The sequence below is a fragment of the Alligator mississippiensis genome, chromosome 4 (assembly GCF_030867095.1).
Source record: "Alligator mississippiensis isolate rAllMis1 chromosome 4, rAllMis1, whole genome shotgun sequence".
NCBI lineage: Eukaryota > Metazoa > Chordata > Crocodylia > Alligatoridae > Alligator > Alligator mississippiensis.
The window spans coordinates 130601868-130626854 of record NC_081827.1 but is presented as its reverse complement, the minus strand read 5'-3'; the positions used below and the strand labels follow the sequence as shown (position 1 = coordinate 130626854).

The 24987-nt window shown below is 45.6% G+C and overlaps 1 protein-coding gene across 7 annotated transcripts in view; it reads left to right on the top strand.

Moving 5' to 3' along the window:
* Positions 1-24987, top strand: part of SCUBE1 (signal peptide, CUB domain and EGF like domain containing 1) — a 383661-nt gene that overhangs the window by 165289 nt on the left and 193385 nt on the right. For all 7 annotated transcript variants that reach the window (XM_019481708.1, XM_019481710.1, XM_019481707.1 and 4 more), the window contains one exon: positions 19344-19469. In XM_019481708.1, the coding sequence (XP_019337253.1) occupies positions 19344-19469 (126 nt within the window). The remainder of the gene's footprint in view (positions 1-19343; positions 19470-24987) is intronic.

The following is a 24987-nucleotide window of genomic DNA, read 5'->3' as shown; positions in this document are numbered from 1 at the left end:
GGTCCAAAATAAGACTTCTTTTCTAGTATTATATTATTTAAAGAGGAGAAAATCCTCACCATAAACAAGCTGGATTTTCTAGTGTGGAATTTTTATTGATCCTGTCACTAGCATTACTGCTTTGATATGAGTCTTTTACTTGAAAATTCAGGCTTTTTTAATCTAATTGCAGCAGATGTTTCTCTGGGTTTGTCTCTGATTGGTACTCTGGAGTTTTACTTGTTTTTTTCCTTGGAAAGGTACATGAAAGGAAAATCATATAGTAAAATGTTTGTTTTACCATCTAAAGCTTGCAAAGGGTCCTTAGCCTGGGCTGATTTCTTCCTGAAGAGCTGTAATTATTCATGGAAAAGAAAAAAACCTTTGTTACTAATAGGCTTTCTTGGTGCTTCTTGTAACGGTCATTATTATTCCTTTCTACATAATTTTCTATTGATAAGGTGAAAAAAAGCCTTCCTTTGCTGTTGAGAGAGAAAAGGTAATTGTTCTTAATTTCACATTTACCAATATTTGTTGCATTCCCTATGTGTTTAAAGGACAAGGATACAGAAAATGATGTTATTAATGGCATCACCATAGCAACAGCTCTTTGGAATAACACATTCTGACATTGTTATTCTGGGCACACAAAAAAGAGGAACTTTCTTTTAAGCACAAACAGATTGTGTTCCTTTTAAATGCACCCATGAACTTTGCTTTTCTGAAGATTTACAGACTGGTTTGGGGCAGAAAGGATTTCTACATCATTTACCTCTCTGTGTACATCACATTATGGTGTTAAAGAAAAACCACTTTGAAAAAGCCAATGATGTAAAAACACACAGTATGGGGGAAGGGTACATAAACATTTCTTTGATTAGAAAGACAAAAACAACTTGAAAGAATTTTGAAAATTTATGATCTCTACCACCAGAACCGACTAAACAAATCAATCAAGGGACAGAGAAGAAAGGAGGAGGACAAATGCTTTGAATTTATTGAAATAGTTAGTTGTGACTATTCTCTGGATAATCTAGTATTCTTAAAACTGCCCCCTTACATCTTAATACATTTAGATAGCAAATCTAATAACCCCATTTACAGTGCAGTTTGCAAAAGTACTTTTGCCTTTCACATTTATCATTCCATTCCCCTTACTATGTTGACATCCAACTATAAAAAGGTTGTCATATGCTTCCTATGAACAATAGCACTGTATTCATTGTTGGCTCTGTTGTGATTTTATAATGCTGATATTTTATTTCTCCAGTACTCATCACTGATCTATTTCTATAAAAGAACAAAGTATACCATTGCAACTAGAGAAGGGCCTAAAATCCATTATCCAGTATGTCTCTGTCCCAGGGGAAATTTGAAATTAACTTAGTAGATCAAAAAATTCTACAGTAGTTTTGGTTCCAGGATGTACCCAAAATAGAAAGAGGTTTTGTGTTCCCCATTCCCCCCTCCTCTGGAAGCAGCCCTAGATGATGAAAGTCTTGTGAAAATATGTGGCCTCAAGAGATTTTTCTACAGTCAAAATGTTGATGTAAATCTAAATTGTGTAAGGTCTTGGCACCCTTGCCCATGGATCATGAGCCACCAAGAAATCTGAGATTCCACTAGGAAGATGCAGTCATTGTGCAGACCATTTGACCTTAGGCCCAGTCTACCCTGTACCAGTCAACTCAGCTCTGCCAGCACAATCTCCCATCTGGACACAGCAACGCTGACCAAAATGAGCTTTTGTTATTCCAGGACAAAGCCTCTCTTCCATGTGTGTCTATGCATCTATGCCCTGCATCTCCACTGGGAGGCTCTACTGCCATTGATTGCTCTGTCAGAAAAGCTGTGGTGGCAACAGCCCCATAATAGGCTTCCCACAGGTCCAGAAATTTGTTCGCAGGGGAGCAGTGGCAACGTTAATTGCCAAACATCTCCTCATAGTAGTTTCATGGTCATAGTTTCATAGTAGTTAGGGTCAGGAGGGACCTGAACAGATCATCTAGCCTGACCCCCTGCCACAGGCAGGAATGAATGCTGGGTTCACAAGACCCCAGACAGGTGATTGTCCAACCTCCTCTTGAGTTTGCCCAAGGTAGGGACGAGGACCACCTCCCTGGGAAGTTGGTTCCAGATTTTGGCCACCCTAACTGTAAAATATTGCCTTCTGATCTCCAACCTAAACCTGTTCTCCATCAGCTTATGCCCATTGTTCCTCGTCACCCCAGGTGATGCTGGGGAGAAAAGGGCTCTGCCTATTTGCTGTTGATCTCCCCTGATGAGCTTGTAGGCAGCCACTAGGTCTCCCCTCGGCCTCCTCTTGCTGAGGCTGAACAGGTTCAGGTCCTTCAGTCTGTCCTTGTAGGGCCTGTCCTGCTGCCCTCTCACCAAGCCGGTGGCCCTCCTCTGAACCCTCTCCAGGCTGGCCACATCCCTTTTGAAGTGCGGTGCCCAGTACTGGACGCAGTACTCCAACTGCGGCCTGACCAAAGTCACATAGAGGGGGAGTATCACCCCTCTGGACCGGCTTGAGATGCACCTTTGGATGCATGACAAGGTATGGCTGGCCTTGCTGGCTGCGGTCTGACATTGGCGGCTCATGTTCATCTTGGAGTCAATGATGACTCCGAGATCCCTTTCCGCCTCTGTGCTTTCAAGAAGGGAACTCCCCAGCCTGTATGTATGCTGTGAATTCCTTCTCCCAAGGTGCAGCACCCTGCATGTCTACGTTGAACCCCATCCTATTCTTGTCTGCCCATTTTTGTAGTCTGTCTAAATCTAATTGCAGCCTCTCTCTCCCTTCAAGTGTGTCCACCTCGCCCCACATCTTAGTGTCATCAGCAAACTTAGACAGTGTGCTTTCCACCCCTTTGTCCAAGTCGCTGATGAAGATGTTAAACAGTGCTGGCCCGAGGACCGAGCCCTGGGGTACCCCATTGTTCACATCTCGCCAGGTTGAGTACAACCCATCCACCACTACTCTCTGGGTGCGCCCCATCAACCAATTTTTTACCCATCCAACTTTGCAGGCATCAATGCCTCAGTCACTTAATTTATTGATGAGGATGGGGTGAGAGACAGTGTCAAAGGCCTTCTTAAAGTCTAGAAAGACTATGTCCACAGCAACACCATCATCCAAAGATTAAGTTACTTGGTCATAAAAGGCAATCAGGTTGGTCTGGCAGGACCTGCCTTTGGTAAACCCATGCTGATTGCCCCTGAGCATGGTCTCCCCTGCAGGCCCCCCACAGATGTGCTCCTTGATGATCCTCTCCAAGAGCTTCCCGAGCACCGAGGTGAGGCTTACAGGCCTATATTTACTTGGGTCCTCCTTCCTCTCCTTCTTAAAAATAGGGACCACGTTAGCCAGTTTCCAATCCCCCGGCACCTGGCCAGATCACCACGAATGCTCATACAGCCGGGCCAAAGGCTCCGCGATGACCCCTGCCAGTTCCCTCAACACCCTTGGGTGGAAGGCATCTGGACCTGCAGATTTAAAAATGTCTAGCCCTTCCAGAAGATCCCTAACTACGTCTGCACTGACTGAAGGCTTGATAGAGCTATCCCCAAGATTGTCCCTACATAGCTCACTTGTAGAAATTCTTCCATAGTGAGCGTCTGAGCCTTGGGCTCCAGGCTCAGGCTTATATGGCCCTTGCTTCTTCCCCTCCCGGTCATCTTGTTTCACTTGTTGTTAATAGGACCCAGGTGCTGCTCACCCCTTATTCAGCAGCCACATGGCAGTGGATGCAGGTAACACAGCTTCTTCCCTGCAAGCTGCACTTGCTTCAAGTAACTGGGGAAAGGGGTTACAGGCTGGTGCACTGGATTGCACATGTGGGTGAACCCAATGCCACTCAGGCTAACAGGCTGGAAGTTTGGGTACCACTGATGTAGACAAACCCTTTCAGTCAGAATTAGGGTTGCCAACTGTTTGAATCTATTCTGGGAGATTTCTGGAACCCCTGTGTGCCCGTGATACACAGTGCAAACATGCTCACGTATATCAGTTACGGATTATGGTGTGTAGACTTTGTCAGGAAGGCAAATGCACATAACTATTACAATTTAAACTGCCCCCCCCCCCCCCCGGGACTACTATTTGAATCAGATTCAACATTTAATATTTAGTTGAATGAATGCTCTGTCATTTCTCTCCTGGGTGACTCTCAGCATTCTTGGAAATTTGTATTTAATTCCTGGTGGCTCTGGGGCAATCCTGGAGGGTTGGCAACCCTAGTCAGCATCTGTGGTCTTTCAAGCTGGAGTAGAGGCTTCTGCTCTATCATCTGTCATTGGTGTAGAGCAGTGATCATTGACTTTTAGGAGCAGCAGGCCAAAATAAAGATGATCAATCGGAAAGCAGGCTTCTGACTTGGCCTCTGCTTCTCCCATCACAAAGTACCACTGATTCCCCTACCACTAAATTGCTGCTGATATCACAGCTTCACAGCCTAAATAAAATTGCTTGCCAGGCCAGATCAGGTCCATGGGCTGTAGGCTATTGACCCCTGAAGCAGAGAATGCACCCAGCAGAAGGGTGCCAATTTCTAACTGGTCTTTTAGCCATTGATTATATTAGCAACAGTAATAAATTAGAGCAGTATGTGATGAGGGGTCAGCCTCACAGCATATTGGACCAAGATTTGGGGTGCACAAAATTGAACCTCGTACCACTATTGTCCATGTACACCCACTTTCACCGTTGATTGTAATCAAGGGTCTAACCTTGAAAGGAAAAATAAATTTGGTCCATGGCTTCATCTTGGTGGCACATAATATTGTTAGGGCCCTTCTTGTGGCTGAATTAAAGTGTGGGGTTTAAAGGTGTCTGTTGAACTGACACTTGATAGAGTCATTCTGCCTCCAAATTGTTGAAATAAACACCACTGAGCATATGGTTCTTCTAGGTTTGCTATAATTCCCGCACGGTAGGTGAAATGTATTCCTCACCAGAGGGGCGGCTCTAAGCTTTGTACAAACCAGGAATGCATTTCTCCCATGCTATGAAAACAGTGGGATTCAGTCTGTTTATTTCTTGATGCTCCCTCCCCATCACAGAGAATAATGCTATTACAAAAGCCAAGAAAAATTGAATGGCATTAATGACATTGCTTCCAGAATAGATGGAAAATGGAGAGCTAAGCAAAGACAAACATGATTCTGGGGAGACTAGATGCTTTCCCTCTTTTTGGTAGCTGAGGGATTGGAAAAATAAAGTTATATTGGTGTTGATTGGGATAGATAACATACAAACTGGCAACATTTCTTAATAGGAGTCATCTCCCTTTTTTCTTGCTGCTAAATTGTCTGATACTGAATTCCAAAAGTATATTTAGAAATTACTTATATGCACTGGGTTAGGTCCTATTCCACCTACAGAAGTCTAAGTGACACTTAGGCATCTCAGGGCGCAACTACACGTGCAATTAAGGCAAAGCAATAAAACCCAGTGCTTATTGCACCAGAGTTTATTGCTCCTACTGCACCATTTGAATGTGCACCCAGGACAACAACACACTGAGCCAAGTCAGAGCAGAACCGTCTGGCAGGGGACCCAGGGGGTCAGCAGCATGGGGCTGCTCCTGCCCGGCTCAGTGTGCTGGAAAGTGAACTCACTCAGAGTTCACCGGCACTGTTTCTAGCCCAGAGGGGCTGGCTAGGGTACAAGGGTGCTCTAGTGTGGGGATAGCCAGAAGGTAGCCCCGACATTGAAGCACTCTCATGCCCCAGTCAGCCACATCAGTGTCTACACATGCATTCTACGTATTTATAAGTACTACCCTGCTGCAGAGTTCATTAGTTTCCTGCAGCCTAATAGCACCTCATGTTTAGACATGAGATGTTTACTGCAGAGCTTATTAGTCTACCACACAATAAACGTCTCATGTAGATGCACCATCAGGCTAGGGCCAGACATTACGCATAAACCAGTTTAAGTGATCAGAAACTGGTTTAAACCTGTAACGGAACAAACATTCACTGCGCATAAACCAGTTTCAAAATGGCCGAAACTGGTTTAAAATAAACGTGTAACAGACTGCCAATGTGGGCTCACCAGATTGGCTTGAGATACTTACCCTGGGCTAGAAACAGTGCCCGTGAACTCTGAGCGACCCCAAGGGTGGAGCCCTGTCCTGTGGAAAAGGAGAAGCCAATCAAAAGAAGGGGTTTTCAATCCCCTCATTTGCATGGAAGGGGGATGGCTGGAGTGGTGAGCCAGCCACTTTGAGCACTGGTTGGCCGGTTTGCAAGCCTGGGAGGGACTGCCGGAGGGGATAAAAGCAGCAGCTGAACTGGCGTGGGGGGCTGATGACAGTGACTCCAGGGAATGACACAGGAGGCCTAAGAAGAGCTGGGGTGAGCTGACCCAGCAGAGGGAGCAGAGAGACCCCTTTGAAGAGCCTCAAAGGCCCTGGGAGAAGAAGGCAGTGGCAGTTGGCCGTGCCTTCAACCCTACAGCAGAGAGGGATCCGTGGCCAGGGCTTGGGGCAGAGAACTGGTGCCCTAAGGCCCCATCACAGTGTGCTGGATGTGCTGGGTGTCCCGGAGGCTAGGGGTGGCAGTCGGCCCCCCACTCCACTGCGGAGAAGAAGCAGCGGCCAGGAGCACAGGCGACATCCTTATCCAGAGCAGGGAGCTGGGCCGGTGAGTTGAGGAAATCCCTTACCTCCCCCGGGGAAGCAGGACAGCAGCAGGCAAGGCATTGGGATCCTGAGGAGTGGCAGAGCACCAGGATGAGGGTCCCCGGGAGCTTGGGGCACAGGTCGGTGCTCGGAGCAGGATTGGTGAGCTGTGAGGCATGTGGGGCACTCAGCCAGTCATCTGGAGCAGGGGTTTAGAGTAGTGACCCCTGGGAGCTGCCTGTGCTGCTGACCTTCTGCCACTGACTGCTCCAGAGGGGACTCCATCCTGTCCCTTATTCTGCAGCTGATTGTCATCAGATGAGCTTTGTGCTTGGATCATGCCGATTGCTGCAGGAACCTACTCTGTTGCTTGTTGTTTGATTTTTTGGTTGCCACAGAGGGTCAACCTTCAGCCTCTTTCGGGGGTGGGGGTTTGATACAATTTGATTGCTGCAGACCAGAAGAGCTTACACTGTTACAGTCTGTTGCTTATTGGGAAGCCTGTTGGAGCTGCTGGAAGCGAGCACCGTGCTTACTTGCTGTAGCATCTCAGCGGTGGCTGAAAGCTGCCAGTTACCCTACCTGCGGTTCTTGAGTTAAGGGTTGACTAACGCATTCTGGTTTGTTGTGTGATTCTGGTTATGCCATTTAGGTTCACTTGTAAATAACCTTTTCTATTATTCTTGTTTTGTAAATAAAGTGTAAATAGTTAAATCAGTTAAGTGTTAGACCTTCTTGGGACCATAGGCTGCTCCGTGGGGAGCAGGGGCTGGCTGGAAAGCAAATTGGTGCTGGGCGGAAGCCCTGCCCCACTCTCACCACACCATCCTTGATATTTGGGCAGGGGTGGCAACTATTGGGCCGCCACCTGGGTTACACATGGTTGAATGCAGTATCACACTTAACTGATTTGGCTCAAACTGGTTTATGCATTCTCTGTCCCAGACCCCTTGCTGGTTTATGATAAAACATACTCCCCCAGCATCCCAGCATGCTCTCTGGGCTGGGCTGACTACTCCTGCCCAGCTGGGATGACCCCATCCCTCTGCTCCCCAGCCAGAGCAGGCACAGGCAGGGGCAGGGGTCTGGCCAGGGAGGGGTTTAATTCCCCCCTCTCTGTGCCACTGGCAGGGACCTGAGCTGGGTCTACCGGTTGCTCCCCACTCCTGCTGCAGCACCAGGCACCACAGCCCCTGAGGCAGAGGGGGCAGGGGAGGGGTTAGTCTCCCCTCTACCCCTACTGGCAGCTGGGTCTGCCCTCCCCCTGTTGCCACCACACTCACTCTTTGCAGCAGAATAGGCCCCTGCTGTTCCCTCTGTGGGACAACAGAGGCAGTGAAAGGGGCCAGGGCTCCTGGTGGGGGCAGCAGCCTGTCATAATGTCCAGCAACACGAGCCCCTTCCTGGGGGGGGGCATTGTGGGGCAGGCATACCTGTGGCAGGCTGCGCACAGCAGCACCAGGGTCCAGATGGGGCCAGAGCCCTGCCCCCGCCCCACCCTGCACCACCACCACAGCCGCTTTCCTCACCCTGCAGCATGCCCCCCACACCAGGAAGGATCTCCTGCCCTGTCACAGTCGCTCCTCCCTTACCACTCCAGTGGTCAGCCAGCCAGGGGCACAGCCAGACGCCATGGACTGAGCAGATCTGGCCTACAGAGGGGCTTAATCTGGCTACCGGTAGGTCTCTCAGTCCTGCTGGGCTGAAGCACCACTCCCTGAGCATGCAGCAGGGCTGGGGCTGCTCTGCAGTGGGCCTGCCTTTCTCACAAGCCCAGCTGCAGCAGCTCCTTTGCTGGTGCCACTGGCCCCAGCCCTGCGGTACAGGCAGGGACCAGTGTGTACAGCCCTGACTCCATGCCAGCTTCAGGCTTTCCTGTCCAGGCTGAGCAGTGGCAGCGGGGGAGAAATGGCTGCTCAGCATGGGGGAAAAACCCCTCCCCATCCCACTGCCAGTGCTTCCAGGTGCAGCTGCCCAGAGCCGGCACTGGGATCCCCTGTCTCTCTGCTGTGTCACTGTCACCTCTGGGCTGCCCCACAGGGCAGCAGTGGCAGCTGAGAAGACACAAGGTAGCCCGGTGCTGGCTCTGGATAGCTGAAGCAGGAAGTACCAGCAGTGGAAGGGGGAGGAACCACTTCTGTCTCACACTGGCTCCAGGCTCCCCCATCCAGGCTGAGCAGCAGTGGCATGGGAGAAATGGCTGTTCAGCACAGGGGAAAGCAGCCCCTCCCACTGCCAGTGCTTCCTGCTGCAGCTGCCCAGAGCCAGCATTTGGTTGCCCTGTGTCTGATCTGGTGGGACCACTACCCTGCAGGGCAACCTAGAGGTGGCAGTGACACAGCAGAGACACAGGGAAGCCAGGTGTCAGCTCTAGGTGGCTGCACTTGGAAGCACGGCAGCAGGACGGGGTGGGGCTTTTCCCCCCATGCTGAGTAGCCATTTCTCCCCCACCACTGCTGCTCAGCCTGGACAGGACAGCCTGGAGCCAGTGCAGGGCACACGGGGTCAGGGCTGCTTATGCTGGTCCCCACCTGTACCATGGGGCTGGGGCCAGCAGCAGCAGCAAAGGAGCTGCTGCAGCCAGGCTGCCAAGAAAGTCAGTCCCACCACAGAGCAGCCCCAGCCCCGCTGCATGCCCAGGGAGTCCTGCCGGGGGCCAGACAAAGCCTGTCTGTAGGCCAGATACACTCAGGCGGCATCTGGCCATGCCCATGGTCAGACGGCCACTGGAGCAGCGAGGGGGAGCAACTGTGACAGAAGCCCCTTCCCAATGGTGGGGAACATAGGGCAAGAAAAGTAGCCATGGTGGTGGCACGGGGTGGGGCCCTGGCCCCCTCTGGGCCCTGGTGCGGCCAATTAAACCTCTCCCTGGCCAATTCAGCCCCGACTGGCCACATCCCCCCACAGCTGCTCTGCAGCTGAGAGTGTGCTCTAGCGCTCCCAGCTCCTTGCCTGAGCAGCTGCAGGCATGTGCCTGCATGTCTGTTCTGTTACAAACTGGTTCACTCTCTGGAGGTTAGACTAACCTGCAAATGTTGAGTCAATTCAGGCTCCGACTTTTTGAATGTCTGTCGCTAGCTTCAGTGTCTAAAAGTCACACTTGGACATCTCAGTATCTGAGGGCCCTGAAGACATTACGCTTAGGATGTGATTAAACAGTTAATGATGCCTAAAGTATTAGCCCAGCCACACATTCATGCAATTAATGGCACAATAAAACCGGGAGTAAATCACAAAGTTTTTGCACATATTTTGTTTAATAACTTTGTGGCTAGCTCCCATCATGCCTTAAATTGAACGTGTGGCCAGGCCATTCAGCTGATTAGGACTCATGATCCCAGGTTCCCCCTGCACCAGCAGTATGGTAAGCTTGGGATCTGACCCTTGATCCTACAGTCACACCTCCTACTATGCACATGTAGTGTGGCAGGAGGCATGATTGTTGGGACTACTGATCAGACTCCACTGCACCTTACCTTTAATTGAACATATACCAAGGGCCTAAGTACATTATTCCACCATGCTTGAATCCTTGAAAGAAAAATTGGCATGTCTGTTCCATTATGTACCTTCATGTTAGCCTTAAGACCATATCACAAAAAGCAGTGAGGACCAGCTCACATTTGCACCAGTGCCACATATAACAGATGGGATAGAAGCTGACTCATTCTATATAATACAGTTAATTAGAGTATTTCTTATGGCATGTGTTTTGTTGCTATTTACATAAAAAGAAACAAGGAACAAAATATCTCTTAAACTTTCACCAGCCATCAACCCAAACTGCTTCCTTTGGAATTAGTAAATCCTAGAGTTAAATGCTCATGTATCCCTCAGTTATCCTGTGGCCTAGATGCCCAAGAGGGTCACCATCAGTTCTATGGAAGATTATGAACCTGTTTCCTTTCCCTAACTGTGTATTTTTTGCTGAAGGAGATTTGCTCAGTCCCTATAATAATCTTTAAATAGTTAAAACAATTTTATATCTCCACTCCCCTCCACTCAAGCTACAGCACTTTTGCAGAATGGCAAATCTTTGCCTTTAGTGCTGACAAGATGAAGTTGTATATTTTTGACATGTGCCTATTTTTAAATCTTGAAACAAAACCCTTCTTCAGGGCTTGGTGACAGATGCAGTTTTTTCTGTCTGCCACTTAGAGCAGGAACCTCCTGTCAGGCATCACAGTTCAATCTTGCCAGCTGAAGAAGATGACCCCAAGCATGTTTTATTTCTAAACTAAAAATGCATGTAATTGCTAAGCAAACGTGTGCTTGTTTATTTTGTAGTATACATAAACACAGCTTTTTTCCCTGTATGATGTCAAAAAATTACACATCCAGCCTACTTTGTAATGTGGGATTCTGTTTCCTTTGGTCAGTTTGCCCCCTCCCCCCCCCCTTTTTTTTTAACCTTCCTATTGGTTATAGTCACTGAACCAGCTATATTTTTACAAAAGCTTTAGACAGAACCAGTCCACTGCTCCAGAGGCTCTAAAATAAGACTAGCTTTTATCATTTTTATTGAATTAACAATGCAGGAATATATCAGAGCATGAAATAGCTCATTTTTTAGCATGTCTGATGCAAGGTTTATCACATAGGCCAGTTGATCCTTTCGATAAATGAATGCACTTATCCTGGTTTGGACCTGAGACTACCCCAGAATTCCTCTGCTTGTAGTCACACTTAGAACTTCTCCCTCCATGGGCTGTGCCCTAAACGCTAAGCTTACAGTACCAATCTCACTCTTTCATTCTGCCCCACTGGCATGTAATTCTAGGCTGCAGTCCAGGCTGCACAGTGGACCAAAATCAGTGGTGGGAAGGGTGGATGGTGTGCCTCTTTTCTTGCACATGACTTCAGAAAGTCAACTCCTGCAACCATTTAAGAGTAGATCTCCATCAATATTACTGCAATCTTTCAGACTGTTCACTCCCTCTGGTGGACCATATAGAGGGCATTCAGTCAGTATATACTGGGCAGTCTGATCTCCTTTGCCACACAGGGATGATGGTGAGTTTGTCAGGCATTTATGTTTGATTTTGTTGAAGGCTCCATAGCCCGATCTCAGCCGATTCAGATTTACCTGTGTGCCCCAATTCAAATTGTTACATGGTAAGCTGGGAGGTGGAATATGAATCCCTCCAGATTGTTTGGTTTGTAACCCAGATTTCCCACTTATTTAGATACATTCATACCATAATGAAGTAAAAGTCTGATAAAAGTCAAGAATTTTCCTTTGACACATTTTTTATGAAAAAAAATTGGAGTATTAAGTAAATGATTTTTTGGTAGGAAGTGTCTACCAACTAGCTTGGTGAATGCTGTAACCCAGGGGTCAGTGACCTTTTCTGGTAGTGGGTCAGAATGGCCCAGTCCAGGCTGAAACTGGGCTGCTGGTAGGACCCAGCTGCCACTACTGCTCCTCTTTGCCACCCAGTCACTGAAGCATAAGTGAAGCTCCCTCCCACCAAACACTACTGAAGCCCCCACTCCTTGGGCCAGATCAAATAGCTCCATGGGCTGGATATGGCCTATGGGACATAGGCTGCCAACTTCTGTTCTAACCACAAATTAGTTATGCAAAAGGTAGAAACCCTCCATCAGAATCATTAGCTGTGGCTTGTCTGACCTGACCTCAGTGCTGCTTTGAGCAGTGTTAATTGATTTTTTTCCGTGATTTGTGTGTACCTGCTCCCAGAATTTATGAGCTCACAAGTTAAAGATCACAGTTTACAAGTCAAGTGAAAGACTAAATGCAGATAAAAGAGAACAGTTTGAAAAAGTCAAGTCCTTGCTTTATTATCCTCATACTAAAATGTCACAGGATTGAAAGATCCTATCTTTTCCCTGTCACCTGTAAAATAAAGAAACATCATGTTTTTGTATTATGCATTAACACAGATGTTAAATAACTGCATAGTCTGGCTAAAAAATATTACATGGTCACTATTTCTCCTGTAATGCACAAAGTTGCTTCTCACATATTTCCCGGATCATTGCAGCTACAACATCACCCTAACACTTCTAATACATTGATATTCTGTACTGAGCTAAAAATCAGTGTGATTGGCAGGCAACTGTGGGGCTTGCAATGAAGCCACTGTTTCACAATCAGCATCTCTTTTTCTAGGAAATGTCATTATTTAAAGTAGTGCTTAAGCAACTGGCACAGAAATGTAGTGCACTCTGGTTTTGGGTCAGTGGTGGGCAAAATACTGACCCGCCACCCAGATCCAGTCCACACAGAGACTTTGTCTGGCCCACAGTGGGTCCCTCAGTCCCACCTGGCCCAGGAGCCATCCAGCCCATGGCAAATCCTGCCACCCCTAGGCACACAATGGAGCTGGGGCAGCTCAACAGCTGGACTCCATATACCTGCAGTCCAGGCAGTGGCAGCTCCCATGGAGATGGCCCAAGCCCCAGACTGAGTTCATTGCCCCAGCCCTGGCCCCAGCCCAGGCCCTGGACCTGGCCCACTCCACATGGGGGTTCAGGGTCCCTGTAATGCCAACTCCAGATCTGCCTACCCAGCTGCAGCAGCGGGAAAAAGCAGAACCCAGAGCCCATGCTGGGGCTCTCCTGCGGCTCCTCCCTGCCACTCCACTGGGCACATGGGCCTGGTGTAGCCCAGAGGTGGCACTGGTTGTGGCAGTGGTGGCAGGGAAGAGCTGCAAGGCAGCCCCAGCACAGGCTCCAGGTCCTGCTTTTTCCTGCTGCTGCTACTGTGGCTGGGGTGGGCAGGTCCAGAGCAGGTGCTGCCGAAGCCAGGAAGCAGCCCCAACCCCTCCTTGGGGCCCAAGCAGGCAGAGCCCCCAGCCCCAGCCTACCCCATGAAGGTCAGAGTCTCTGCAGCAGCTTCTCTGGACCCACCCACCCTTGCCACAATGAGTGGCAGTGGTGGAAAAAAGCAGGAGCTGGAACCCATGTTGGGGCTTCCTTGCCACCCATGCCTATACCAGCCCACCCACACCCATGCCAGCTCGCTACTCGCCTGCATATGGCCCTATCCCACATAAGGAGGTTTGGTGACAGTCACCAGCTAGTGGTGGGGAAGGGCTGGGGAGAGGGATCACTATGGCAGCATCTTGGGAGGTGTGTGGGTGTGCCACCAGTGGGCAGTGGGGGCAGGCACTGAGCCCCCTCACCAAACAGCAAATAACTATTCAGTTCACTTGTGCTTTAACTTATAGCACTTTAAGTAAAGCTTGATAGAAAACTTCTGCCAGGGGCTTTTTGAATGCCTGTACTTTACCAGAATCTGCAAATTGATGTGGTTGCCAGACTAGAAATCAACCAAGGAAGCATGCTCATCATTCCTGTGACAAGGCTCTCAGACATATTTGTAGTGTCCCACACAGTTTATTGCAGAGATTGTGGGGTGAACCAGTTCACCTCCCCTTGGCAACTCATTCCACTTGCTTCTGATATAGAGTGATAACTGGAAAATAATTATTTTTAGTTCATATTGGGTGCATCTACATGTGCACCCAACTGTGCAGTTGTTACTTCCTCTACCAAGTACTAAATGACTACACAGTTACCGCTGTTACTACTCAGTCCTGGTGGCACATGGGTCATTTCCAACCCTACTGCACAGTAGCGTCAGTGTCCAGTTCATGCTTATTGATGCTACGTCTCCATAGCAATGAGCTATGTTGCCGTAGTTCGTCGCTACGGCCATGTAGCATCTCATGTAGACACACCCACTGATTCCATAACTTGGACCACATCTTATAGATTCATAGATGCTAGGGTCAGAAGGGACCTCAATAGATCATTGAGTCTGGCCCCCTGCATAAGCAGGAAAGAGTGCTGGGTCTAGATGACCCCAGCTAGATACTCATCTAACCTCCTCTTGAAGACCCCCAGGGTAGGGGAGAGCACCACCTCCCTTGGGAGCCCGTTCCAGACCTTGGCCACTCGAACTGTGAAGAAGTTCTTCCTAATGTCCAATCTAAACCTGCTCTCTGCTAGCTTGTGGCCATTATTTCTTGTAACCCCCGGGGGCGCCTTGATGAATAAATACTCACCTATTCCCTTCTGTGCCCCTGTGATGAACTTATAGGCAGCCACAAGGTCGCCTCTCAACCTTCTCTTGCAGAAGCTGAAAAGGTCCAGTTTCTCTAGTCTCTCCTCGTAGGGCTTGGGCTTCAGGCCCTTAACCATACAAGTGGCCCTTCTCTGGACCCTCTCCAGGTTATCCGCATCCTTCTTGAAGTGTGGTGCCCAGAATTGCACGCAGTACTCCAACTGCGGTCTGACCAGCGCCCGATAGAGGGGAAGTATCACCTCTTTGGATCTATTTGTCATGCATCTGCTGATGCACGATAAAGTGCCATTGGCTTTTCTGATGGTTTCGTCACACTGCCGACTCACGTTCATCTTGGAGTCCACTAGGACTCCAAGATCCCTTTCCACTTCCGTGCCACCCAGCAGGTCATTTCCTAGGCTGTAGGTGTGCTGGACATTTTTCCTCCCTAGGTGCAGCACTTTGCATTTCTTCTTGTTGAACTGCATTCTGTTGTTTTCTGCCCATTTGTCCAACCTGTCCAGGTCTGCTTGCAGCTGTTCCCTGCCCTCCGGCGTGTCCACTTCTCCCCATAGCTTTGTGTCATCTGCAAACTTGGACAGAGTACATTTCACTCCCTCGTCCAAGTCACTGATGAAGACATTAAAGAGTATCGGTCCAAGGACCGAGCCCTGCAGGACCCCATTGCCCACACCCTTCCAGGTCAAAACCGACCCATCTACCACGACTCTCTGGGTACAACCCTCCAGCCAATTCGCCACCCACCAGACTGTGTAGTCATCCAAGTCACAGCCTCTTAACTTGTTCACCAGTATGGGGTGGGATACCGTATCGAAGGCCTTCCTGAAGTCCAAGTATACGACATCCACCTCTCCTCCTGTGTCCAGGCGTTTCATAACCTGGTCATAAAAAGAGACTAGATTGGTCAGGCACGATCTGCCTGCCACGAACCCATGCTGGTTTCCCCTCAGCATAATTTGTCCTGCTGGGCTCTCACAAATGTGAGCCTTGATCATTTTTTCAAAGACTTTACCAAGGATGGAGGTGAGACTGACTGGCCTATAGTTGCCCGGGTCCTCCTTCCTCCCCTTCTTGAAAATAGGGACCACATTGGCCCTTTTCCAGTCCTCCAGGACTTGGCTCGTGCACCACGAGCGTTCAAATACTCCCGCCAGTGGCTCTGCAATGATGTCGGCCAGTGCCTTCAACACCCTTGGATGGAGCTCATCCGGGCCTGCCGACTTAAAGGCATCCAGTTCCTCCAGGTAACTCTGCACCATCTCAGGGTCTACGCATGGAAGTCTGGCACCTTGCTGCTGCCTCTCTACAACCCCAGTGAGAGACTTGTCATGCCCCTCACTTAGGAACACTGAGGCAAAGAACTCGAGGAGTTCAGCCTTGTCCCCTCTGTCCGTCACCAGTTGTTTCTGCCCATTTAGCAGGGGTCCTATTCCTCCCTGGGCCTTCCTTTTACTCCCTATATATCTAAAAAACAATTTCTTGTTGTCTTTTACTTGGGTTGCCATCCTCAGCTCCATGGTAGCTTTGGCCCGTCTATCTGCCTCCCTACAAGCACGAGCAGAGGAGGTATATTTGTCTTTGGTGATCTCTCCCTGTTTCCACTTTTTATGTGCTCCCCTTTTGGCCCTTAGGCTGCCCTGGATTTCTCTGGTCAGCCAGGGAAGCCTCCTGGCCCCTTTCCCTCTTTTACCTCGCACAGGGATTGTCTTGCTTTGTGCCCGAAGGATCGTTTCCTTAAGGCACAGCCACCCTTCTTGGGCTCCCATCACTTCAAAACTCCTACTCTGCAGTGCGTCCTTGACTAATCGCCTGACTTCATTGAGATCAGCTTTCCTAAAGTCTAGCACTTTCACCCTACTAGTTACCTTACCCACTCGGCGCCTTATGGTGAATTGTATTATTAGGTGATCACTGTCCCCCAGATGGCTACCGATCTGTAGGTCCCCTACCATGTCATCCCCCATTGCCAATACCAGATCCAGTATGGCATTCCCCCTAGTGGGACCGTGTACCTCCTGTTTCAGGTGGAGGTCCTGTACACAGGTTAGAAACCTGCATGAGCGGTGGGACTTTGCTGTCTGTGACTCCCAGCAGATGTCCGGGTAGTTTATCTTAGTAAAGGAACAGCTCATGCAATAATTGCATGGATCACCTTCCCTCTCAGTCACATTTACATAGCACCTACTTGGAAACAGTGCCTTAAGTGGTAAACTAATATTAGGCAAGTAATGTCTGTTAGTTTCTTTTAACAAGTTTTGGCTACTGTAATCAGGAGGAGCTAGCATTACAGGAACTGTCAACTCAGCAAGAACCACCCAAATATTCAATGTGATACATTTGGATTGTAAACCCACTGTTCCCAGGGGATCTGAGCAAAGCTTTTTGGTGGAATATTCTCTTTTGCTGAAATATTCTCTTTTTCTGAAAAATGAAGTGGCTAAAAGTATTTGCAAAATCATTTATAATGGTGTGAATTTTAAAAAAAATTGAAAGAATCTACTTCATTTTGACCTTCTTAAATGATGTGTTTAGATTTTTCATTTCATCATGATGGTTTAGAAATGTAATTAAAAATAAAGGTGTTTCAGTTTAGGTTGACCAAAAATCTGTTCAACCTGTAAAGTTTTGTTTTGATTCCTTTCACCAAAACACCTGCAACTTTTACATTTCAGTTCAACCCAAACCAAAGCTAGGTTCTGGAATTTGTTTTGTTTTTTTGGTTTTTTTCTTTTTGGGGGAAGAGGAGGATTGCTCTGCACAAGCCCCCCAAAGCCCTGAGGCCACTGCAGGAGCAGTGAGTCCTGGGGCTTTTCTTGGGTTTTTTTTTTCTTAAAGGTCTGGAGTTGGCCTGGGTGGAGCACCCTTTGGGGGGGGGCTGGGGGAGTGAGAGGGGAGTCGGGGGGCTCATGGCGGAGCTCCCCACGCAGCATGGGGTGGGGGGGGCAACAGGGATCACCCCCGCCCAGCAGCACCCAGTGAATGGGACTTTTTTTTAAAGCACCGGGAGCTGGGGCAGGCAGGGCAGCTGTGGAGGGGGCGGGGGTCAAGGGGGCTGGGGGATCAAGCAGGGGTCCCACCATGGTCCCCTTCCCCCTACTTCAGCCCCCCCCCCCCCCCAACCACTTAGCAGCTTCGAGTCTGGCTGCAGCTCCCTGCTGCAGCCACTGGGGACTTTCCGAATCATCAAAGCTCTCTGAATCTTTCCCAAAGATTCAGAGAGCTTTGAATCTATTTGGACCTTTTAATTGGTCCCATGATTCGATTCGGATTTGGAGATTCAGCCACCGAATCAGGCCGAATCTCCTCCAAGTTGAACCACCACCTGAAGCTTCACACAGCCCTAATAAATATATCCATTTGTGTATAGTAAAATATCAGGAGTGTAGGTTGTAGCCATATTGGTCTAAAGACATAGAAGAGCATGTACCAACTGCAGAGGTTTCCTCAGCCTGACAAAGGGTTTTTAAACCCAAAAGCTTACTAAGAAAATTTTTTTCCAACTATTTAAGTTGGTCTAATAAAAGGTATCAGATTCATCCAAAGAACCTTATCTGCCTAGTAAAATATCAGGCACATTAAAAGACATCCCAAAACAGTGTTTTAGATGTTAAAAAATTTTCTTTTTTTATAAAAATAGCCCTGGGGGTTCTGTTTTTCAGTTCAGATAACATCCATGGGTCAGATTACCTTCCTGTGTTCTCACTTGTTGGTTCACATCATGCCGCTCAGTGGTCCTATATCACCCCATTAGCCTGATTCCCTTGCACCCTAACTCCAACCCAGTTGAGCTATACTAGTATGTCTTCCCCATGCTAGGCAAATTCTCAGCTGCCTAGATCTATCCCTTGACAGCGTGTACATTCATATAAGTATAAACACAAATGGGTCAGATTCAGCTCCACCTATCAGACATGTAAGTGGACTTAGATAGAGGTCTAAGTGCAATTCTGTTTCACCCTGATCAAGTCCATGAAAACCAGTTCATGCAAAATGTGGTCAGGTCCTCATCCCCCTAGCTGATTTTTTGTGACTCCATTTCAAAGTCAGCAGGTAGTATATTAGAAAATAAATGCATTACTTGAACAGGGTGAAATATATTTGCACTTAGCTGCTTAAATCCACTTAGATGCCTAGTGAATCTGGCCCAAAGATTTCAGTCTCTGACATAAATGTGCAGCATCTTTGTCATTGCAAAACTCTAATCCTTTTGTTTGGACTTGGAAAGACATCCTTTAACATTATGAGCTTGGAAGGGATGAGCATGATTAATTGGTTGGATATGCATTACATTCTTTTAAATAATGAAAACACACCTGGTCACAAACCTATAATTTCTAGGATCTAAACTTTCTGATACAATTTTTATTGTTATATACTTTCGTCACCTGATTATACAGTCTAAAAACTTTAAATTATATAGTCAGAGAAATAGCCACATTAATATGTTGTACCTGCATAATAGAACTCATTGGCTATATATTTCAGGGTTCATGGTACTTCTCTGTTGACTGTACTCCTCCATTTCTACAGCATTCTGCAGCCTAACAGGATACTGTCCAGATGCAAGATAAGAATTACATTGACAATAAAAATTGGACTTGTGTAATTAAATAGAGTTAATTTGCAATGGGATCTTATTTCAGTACTTTTTTTCTCTCTCTCTCTCTTTCTCTTTCTTACAGAGGGTATGAACTGTATGAACAAAGATCACGGGTGTGCACATATCTGCCGGGAGACGCCCAAAGGTGGGGTTGCCTGTGAATGTAGGCCTGGCTTTGAACTTGCCAAAAACCAGAAGGACTGCAAATGTAGGTAGCTGGAGACTAAATCTCAAATGCCCACTGTATATTGCTTTCCACTTGACTGTTGTTTTTTTTCCAGAGATCCATTAGTTTTTGCTAGAAATAGTGATTTAGTCTTGACACTCTGAAGACATGTACTATACTTGGAGGGGGTAGGCAGCAGGAGTTTAGTAGGGCATTCTCAGAAGACATGGGTCTAATATGAAACTCTCAGCTTTGAGCACTGCAGAATGAATTCTAGGGAAAGTCTGCTCCAAATACAAAATTTACAACTCAGCCCCCATTCCTGATCTGTAACAAAAGGAATAGGAAGGTGGGAGATGGGGATAGGGGGCTGAGCAGAAAGGATTCCTTTCATCTAAATGGCTTGTGGAGAGCAAACAGATTTTTAAAAACTGATGCACATATCTTAAGGCTCTGTCTCACAATATACTGAAGTAATGCTGAGGCATTAGAGCTATAAAATGCAGCTTGCTAACTTGGTATATTGAAAAGACAGGAAGATTTGCAGTAGTACTGACTGCATGCACAGAAGCTACTGTCCTTGTGAATGCTAGAAACACCATGATCGTATCATATATGGTATTGTTAAAGAATGAACTACCATATTTTAGTTTATGGAATCCACTGAAATGTAGGGTACTTGACAGCCAACACAGTTGAAAAAATAAGGCTATTTCTGTACAGTTTTAGTTGGCCCTTTACTAAGACTCTGGTGCAAAGCCAAGTGAAGTCACTAGGGTGTCTATACATATATTCCAGAATGATGGGGGAAGCGTTTTAATTAGAGACAGCATCCTACATTTCAAAATGGCAGCAGGGGCACTTTAACTAAAGCTTCTTTGCTGAGTTTTAGTTAAAGTGCCTCCACCACCATTTTGAAAAGTAGGATACTGAATACATGTGAAACTGGCACACTGAAGCATTCTAATTAGATTGTTCCTGCATGCTCGATTAATTAATCAGCTGACAGAGTAATTGAGTCTGCTCCAATGCACTCTAATTAGAATGCATCAGAGCACATGTATAGGCACCCCTTAAAGTCCTTTCAATTGATTTAATTGGTCCCTGGATTAGAACCTAATATACCAGCTTGCCTTTCTAGCTAGTAGCCAAAACTAGATACCTATAAAAATTGAGGTAAAGAATTGTAAAGATAACAGCTTCCTCCGTCATATATAGAAAGCAAGGATGGATGTCTGAGTAATTATTATATTGCTTTAATGTTTTATGTAATAAAAGATCTTAAAAAAACACCTTTAGTTTCTCTTTTAGAATTCTCTTTTAGGATCTTTCATGACCTTTCCCTCCGCCATCCTTTTTCTTCCTGAAACCCTATGGTTAAAGGTGCTAAGTGATATTTTTGAGGGTAAATGAAAAGGAAAAATTGGCTTTGAATATCACCAAGAAATGCCACAGGTTGTCAAACAGCTTGATTGCTCACCAGTATTTTAGGCTGGTGGGTAGCAGGTGGATGGGAAAGCACAGAGAAACATAAACTAAAGTTCCTGGCAATTTCCATTTAAAATGATATTTTTTTAAAGTGAACACTTCATTAGCTTAAATAGGTGCCACTGAGTACAGTGCAGTTTCCATCAACCAAAACTTATAAGAGTAGAGAATAGCTACTTATGCTGCTTATTATTAATTAGCACAAATCTGCACATTCCTTAGGGAACAGTTTAGTCTTCCTTAGGAAGGTGGGGATAAGAGAAATAAGGCCTCTTTTAATTTCATATTACTAAATGCATCACAGTTCAGTAGAATGAAAAACTTTGTTCTGTGCCCTTCAAAGTTCAAATTTATCATTTGAGTTGTACTGAACTTTTGCTGACAGATCCCTAACCAGGGGCCCTGGTTTTCCTTAGCCATGGAATTTGCTGTAGAAGTTCCACTACTGCAGAATTGTGCTCCATAATCTTATTTTTCAAATCATACTTCCTGTCCTTCCAAATGTCAGTGAGGATAAACCAAATGCACTGGTGTTCTGCTGTAGCCACTCTGCAAGAATAACTCATCTAATGTGTTCATTCATCTTTGTGACGGTCCAGTTCTGAAATGTAACAATGCTTTCAGTGTTAACATTTTAAACTTTTGCACTGCTGATCATTTTAATTAAAATACCAGTTGACTAATTTCTGAACTGTACCATATAAGCAATGATTACAGTGGGATCTGGGAACCGCAAAACTGATTTTGCACTTTGCCACTTCTGGGATTGTGTCTATATTAGCTCTGACTCCAACTTAATTTAGAACTGCCTCATGGCTCAGGCTTGTAGTGGTCTCTCTACAGAACATTTACATTGTTGTGTTCCAGTTCTCCTTCTGTTGTTGACATATCCCTAATGTTAGTTCTAGTGGGAATGTCTGCCAGAGCCACTATAACCAGGGATGTGAATCCCCAACATCATAATAGAACTGACTGAGCATACTGAGTCAGACATTTGGTAGAACTCAATATTGGCCTCATTCTGTTCCTAATACATGTATGCATGTATCAGGCAAAGCAAAAGAAAATGTTAAAAGAACATCAAGGTTGCAAAGTCAAACACTCAAATGTTAGAAAGTATCCATACTACATAGCCTATATTCATCTCCCTTGTGCATATGCATTAGGATAATCTTAATTACACAACCACATAATTATACAATCATATTTTGTTCTGCAGGCCTCCTGTTCCATTCATTGTACAGGATAAACAGCAGTCACTGAATAAGCAGTTATCCAGTGTTTTATTTTCCCTCCATCTTCAACATATGCCCTTATTAACACATTATTCAAATCTTCCTTTGAGTACAAAAATATTTTCCTGGTGGGCTCTTCTATAATATAGGTGTGTTTTGCAAACATTACCATGTTTGTCTTTCCAACACCCCATAAAATAAAGAGTTACTATTACAACCAGCTTACAGCTGGAAAATTCAGACAGAGACTAATGTCAAAAGTGTCCACTAATGCTGGATGCTGAGATAACTACGGCCTGATTTTTAGCGCCCCTTGAGATTTGGACTCTCTATATAAAGATATTTATCTCCCTCAAAACACAATTGCTATGACTTCAGTTGCAACTGCGACTGCTACTGCTCAGCCCCAGAGGCTAAGAGGCTAACGCTGAACACCAACAAAGTAAGAAACATATAATTACTGTAAAACATATTGTTTCAGAGGCTTGCCAAGAAGTAGATATGAGTTCTGTGACAGAAGCAGAATAGAATCCATTTCTCCTGGGCAGCATTCAACTGCTTTAACCACACAACCATCCTTTCTCTTCCTGTTATCCCCTCCTCATTTGCTACATACCTTCTGCAACAAAAGAGACTGTTTCTGCGGGCAACAGCTTCCTCCAGCATATAATGTGAATCTGTCCCCATAAGGTTCATTCTGTGCACTGAATGAGACAGGTATGCTGTGATTGTGTAATTAAAGATGGCTGTCACAGTAGTGTATACAAAGGAGCCCAGGTCAAAGTTGCACAGGTCACCTTAATTCTACCTGTGCCTAAATTTTGAGTAAAATTTGGCCATTTTTAATGGATTTGTGCAGAAACAGCATATTCATGATTAGCAAATGAAGTCCAAGGTCTGAAGCTTATGGTGGTGTTAAAGCTCCTCAATAAAATGTGTTTGTTTGTTTTCTAACATGGAAAAACAATGTATTTTTCTCTAATCTCACTTCTTTTAAATGGTTTGAACCTGAACCATTTTGGCTGAAACTTACAAAAAAAAAAAAAAAAACAGCCTGAGGCAGACAGCCAATTTAAAAGATTTCAGTGCAAATGGTTTGTGCTTGGCAAAGTCACAAGCAAGTAAAAACCGTTTCTTATAAAGCTAAGCATTAGGCAGCCTTGACTATTGGTGTCTCTCCCTTCAGCACCTATAATGACTTCCTTGAGAGGTTGCTTCAGCCAGCACAAAGTGCTTTAAAAAATCTTGCTCAGTTTGTTTATCCTATAGAATAATATATTTTTCTACTTATTCCAAGTGCCAACCCTTCCAGCTTCTGCTGAAAGTGCTGTGATGCAGTTATTCCCCATAAAGATAAAAATCTGCAGACCTTTGGAAGTATAGTGCCAGAATAGAACAAATTTAAAATAACATCAGCAAAACAAGCAATATTGTATTCAGAGGGGTTTTTTAGATAATACCATAAGTGAATTCTTTATTATATAATATATAACATATATTTCATAGATTCATAGATGTTAGGGTCAGAAGGGACCTCAACAGATCATCGAGTCTGACCCCTGCCTAGGCAGGAAAGAGTGCTGGGGTGAGATGCCTATCCAGCCTTCTCTTAAAGATGCCCAAGATAGGGTCTTCCACCTCCCTTGGAAGCCCATTCCAAATTTTGGCCATGCTTACCATGAAGAAGTTTTTCCTGATATCTAGCCTAAATCTGCTCTCTGACAGTCTGTGACCATTGTTCCTTGTTACCCCAAGAGACGCCCTGGTGAACAGAGCATCTCCGATCCCTTGCTGCATCCCTCTAATGAATTTGTAGGCGGCCACAAGATCATATGGATCTAAATAAAAAGCCATATATGGATTTAAATTAAAAAATATTTTTTGTTTATCTGAAGCCACAAAGTAGTTTACAGTGTGCTGTACCAGACTTAAAGAAACGCTGGAGCCATACAACAAAACATAGGTCCAGCTTCTTACAAATGATATGGTGTCTTGGCCATAATATCCATTTTAGCCACATATGAGCCAAGATAGAGATGTAATAATCATATTACTTTTAAAATTAATGGTTACTAAATACTACATTCAAAATCTGGTTAGATACTAAATACAAATCTGGATAATAAGCCACTTTGAGATGTTAAGATACTTTAAAAGTTTAAAAAGACTGAACTCCTTAAAAATGCCTTATTTTCAAAAGTTAGTCTCATGTTAAACTCCCTTATGTTATCCATATTACATATATATATTTGCATCACCATTACATTAATGCTCGATATCTTGAGAAAAATAGAAATGAGGTACAAATTGGATCATATTTGGATTTTTATCACATATGTGCACATAAACTTTAAAAGAATATTTATGAAAATTGCCAAATCAAACACTCAAAAGTTAGGTAACCACAGTTAAGGATGTCTGTGTAACCTTAATCCAGCCCCTTGTGGTATGCCTCAGGATGCAATCTTTATATAGAATCTTTATGTATATTTCCTCCACACATTTACCCTTTCTCTTCCTGCAGTTCTTTGTCACTTCCAAAGGTAAGGCAGGACACCCTAGCAAGGACACTAAAATTCGGGCAGACGCACAGAGGGAAGTATTTAGGCTGTAAAGGCAAGCTGGATTTGTTTATTTCCTGGGTGTTTCATTCTGCAACCTTAACACTATTGTTTTAACATGGCCTTTTTCTCTGGAATATATACATATACAGATACATGTGTATGTATATATGTATGTATCTGTTTGTGTACATTAAAAATCTCTATTATATTTGATTTATATAGCAGCATGTATCTGCCAATCCTGAATTACTCTTCCTTTACTTTCACGATGGT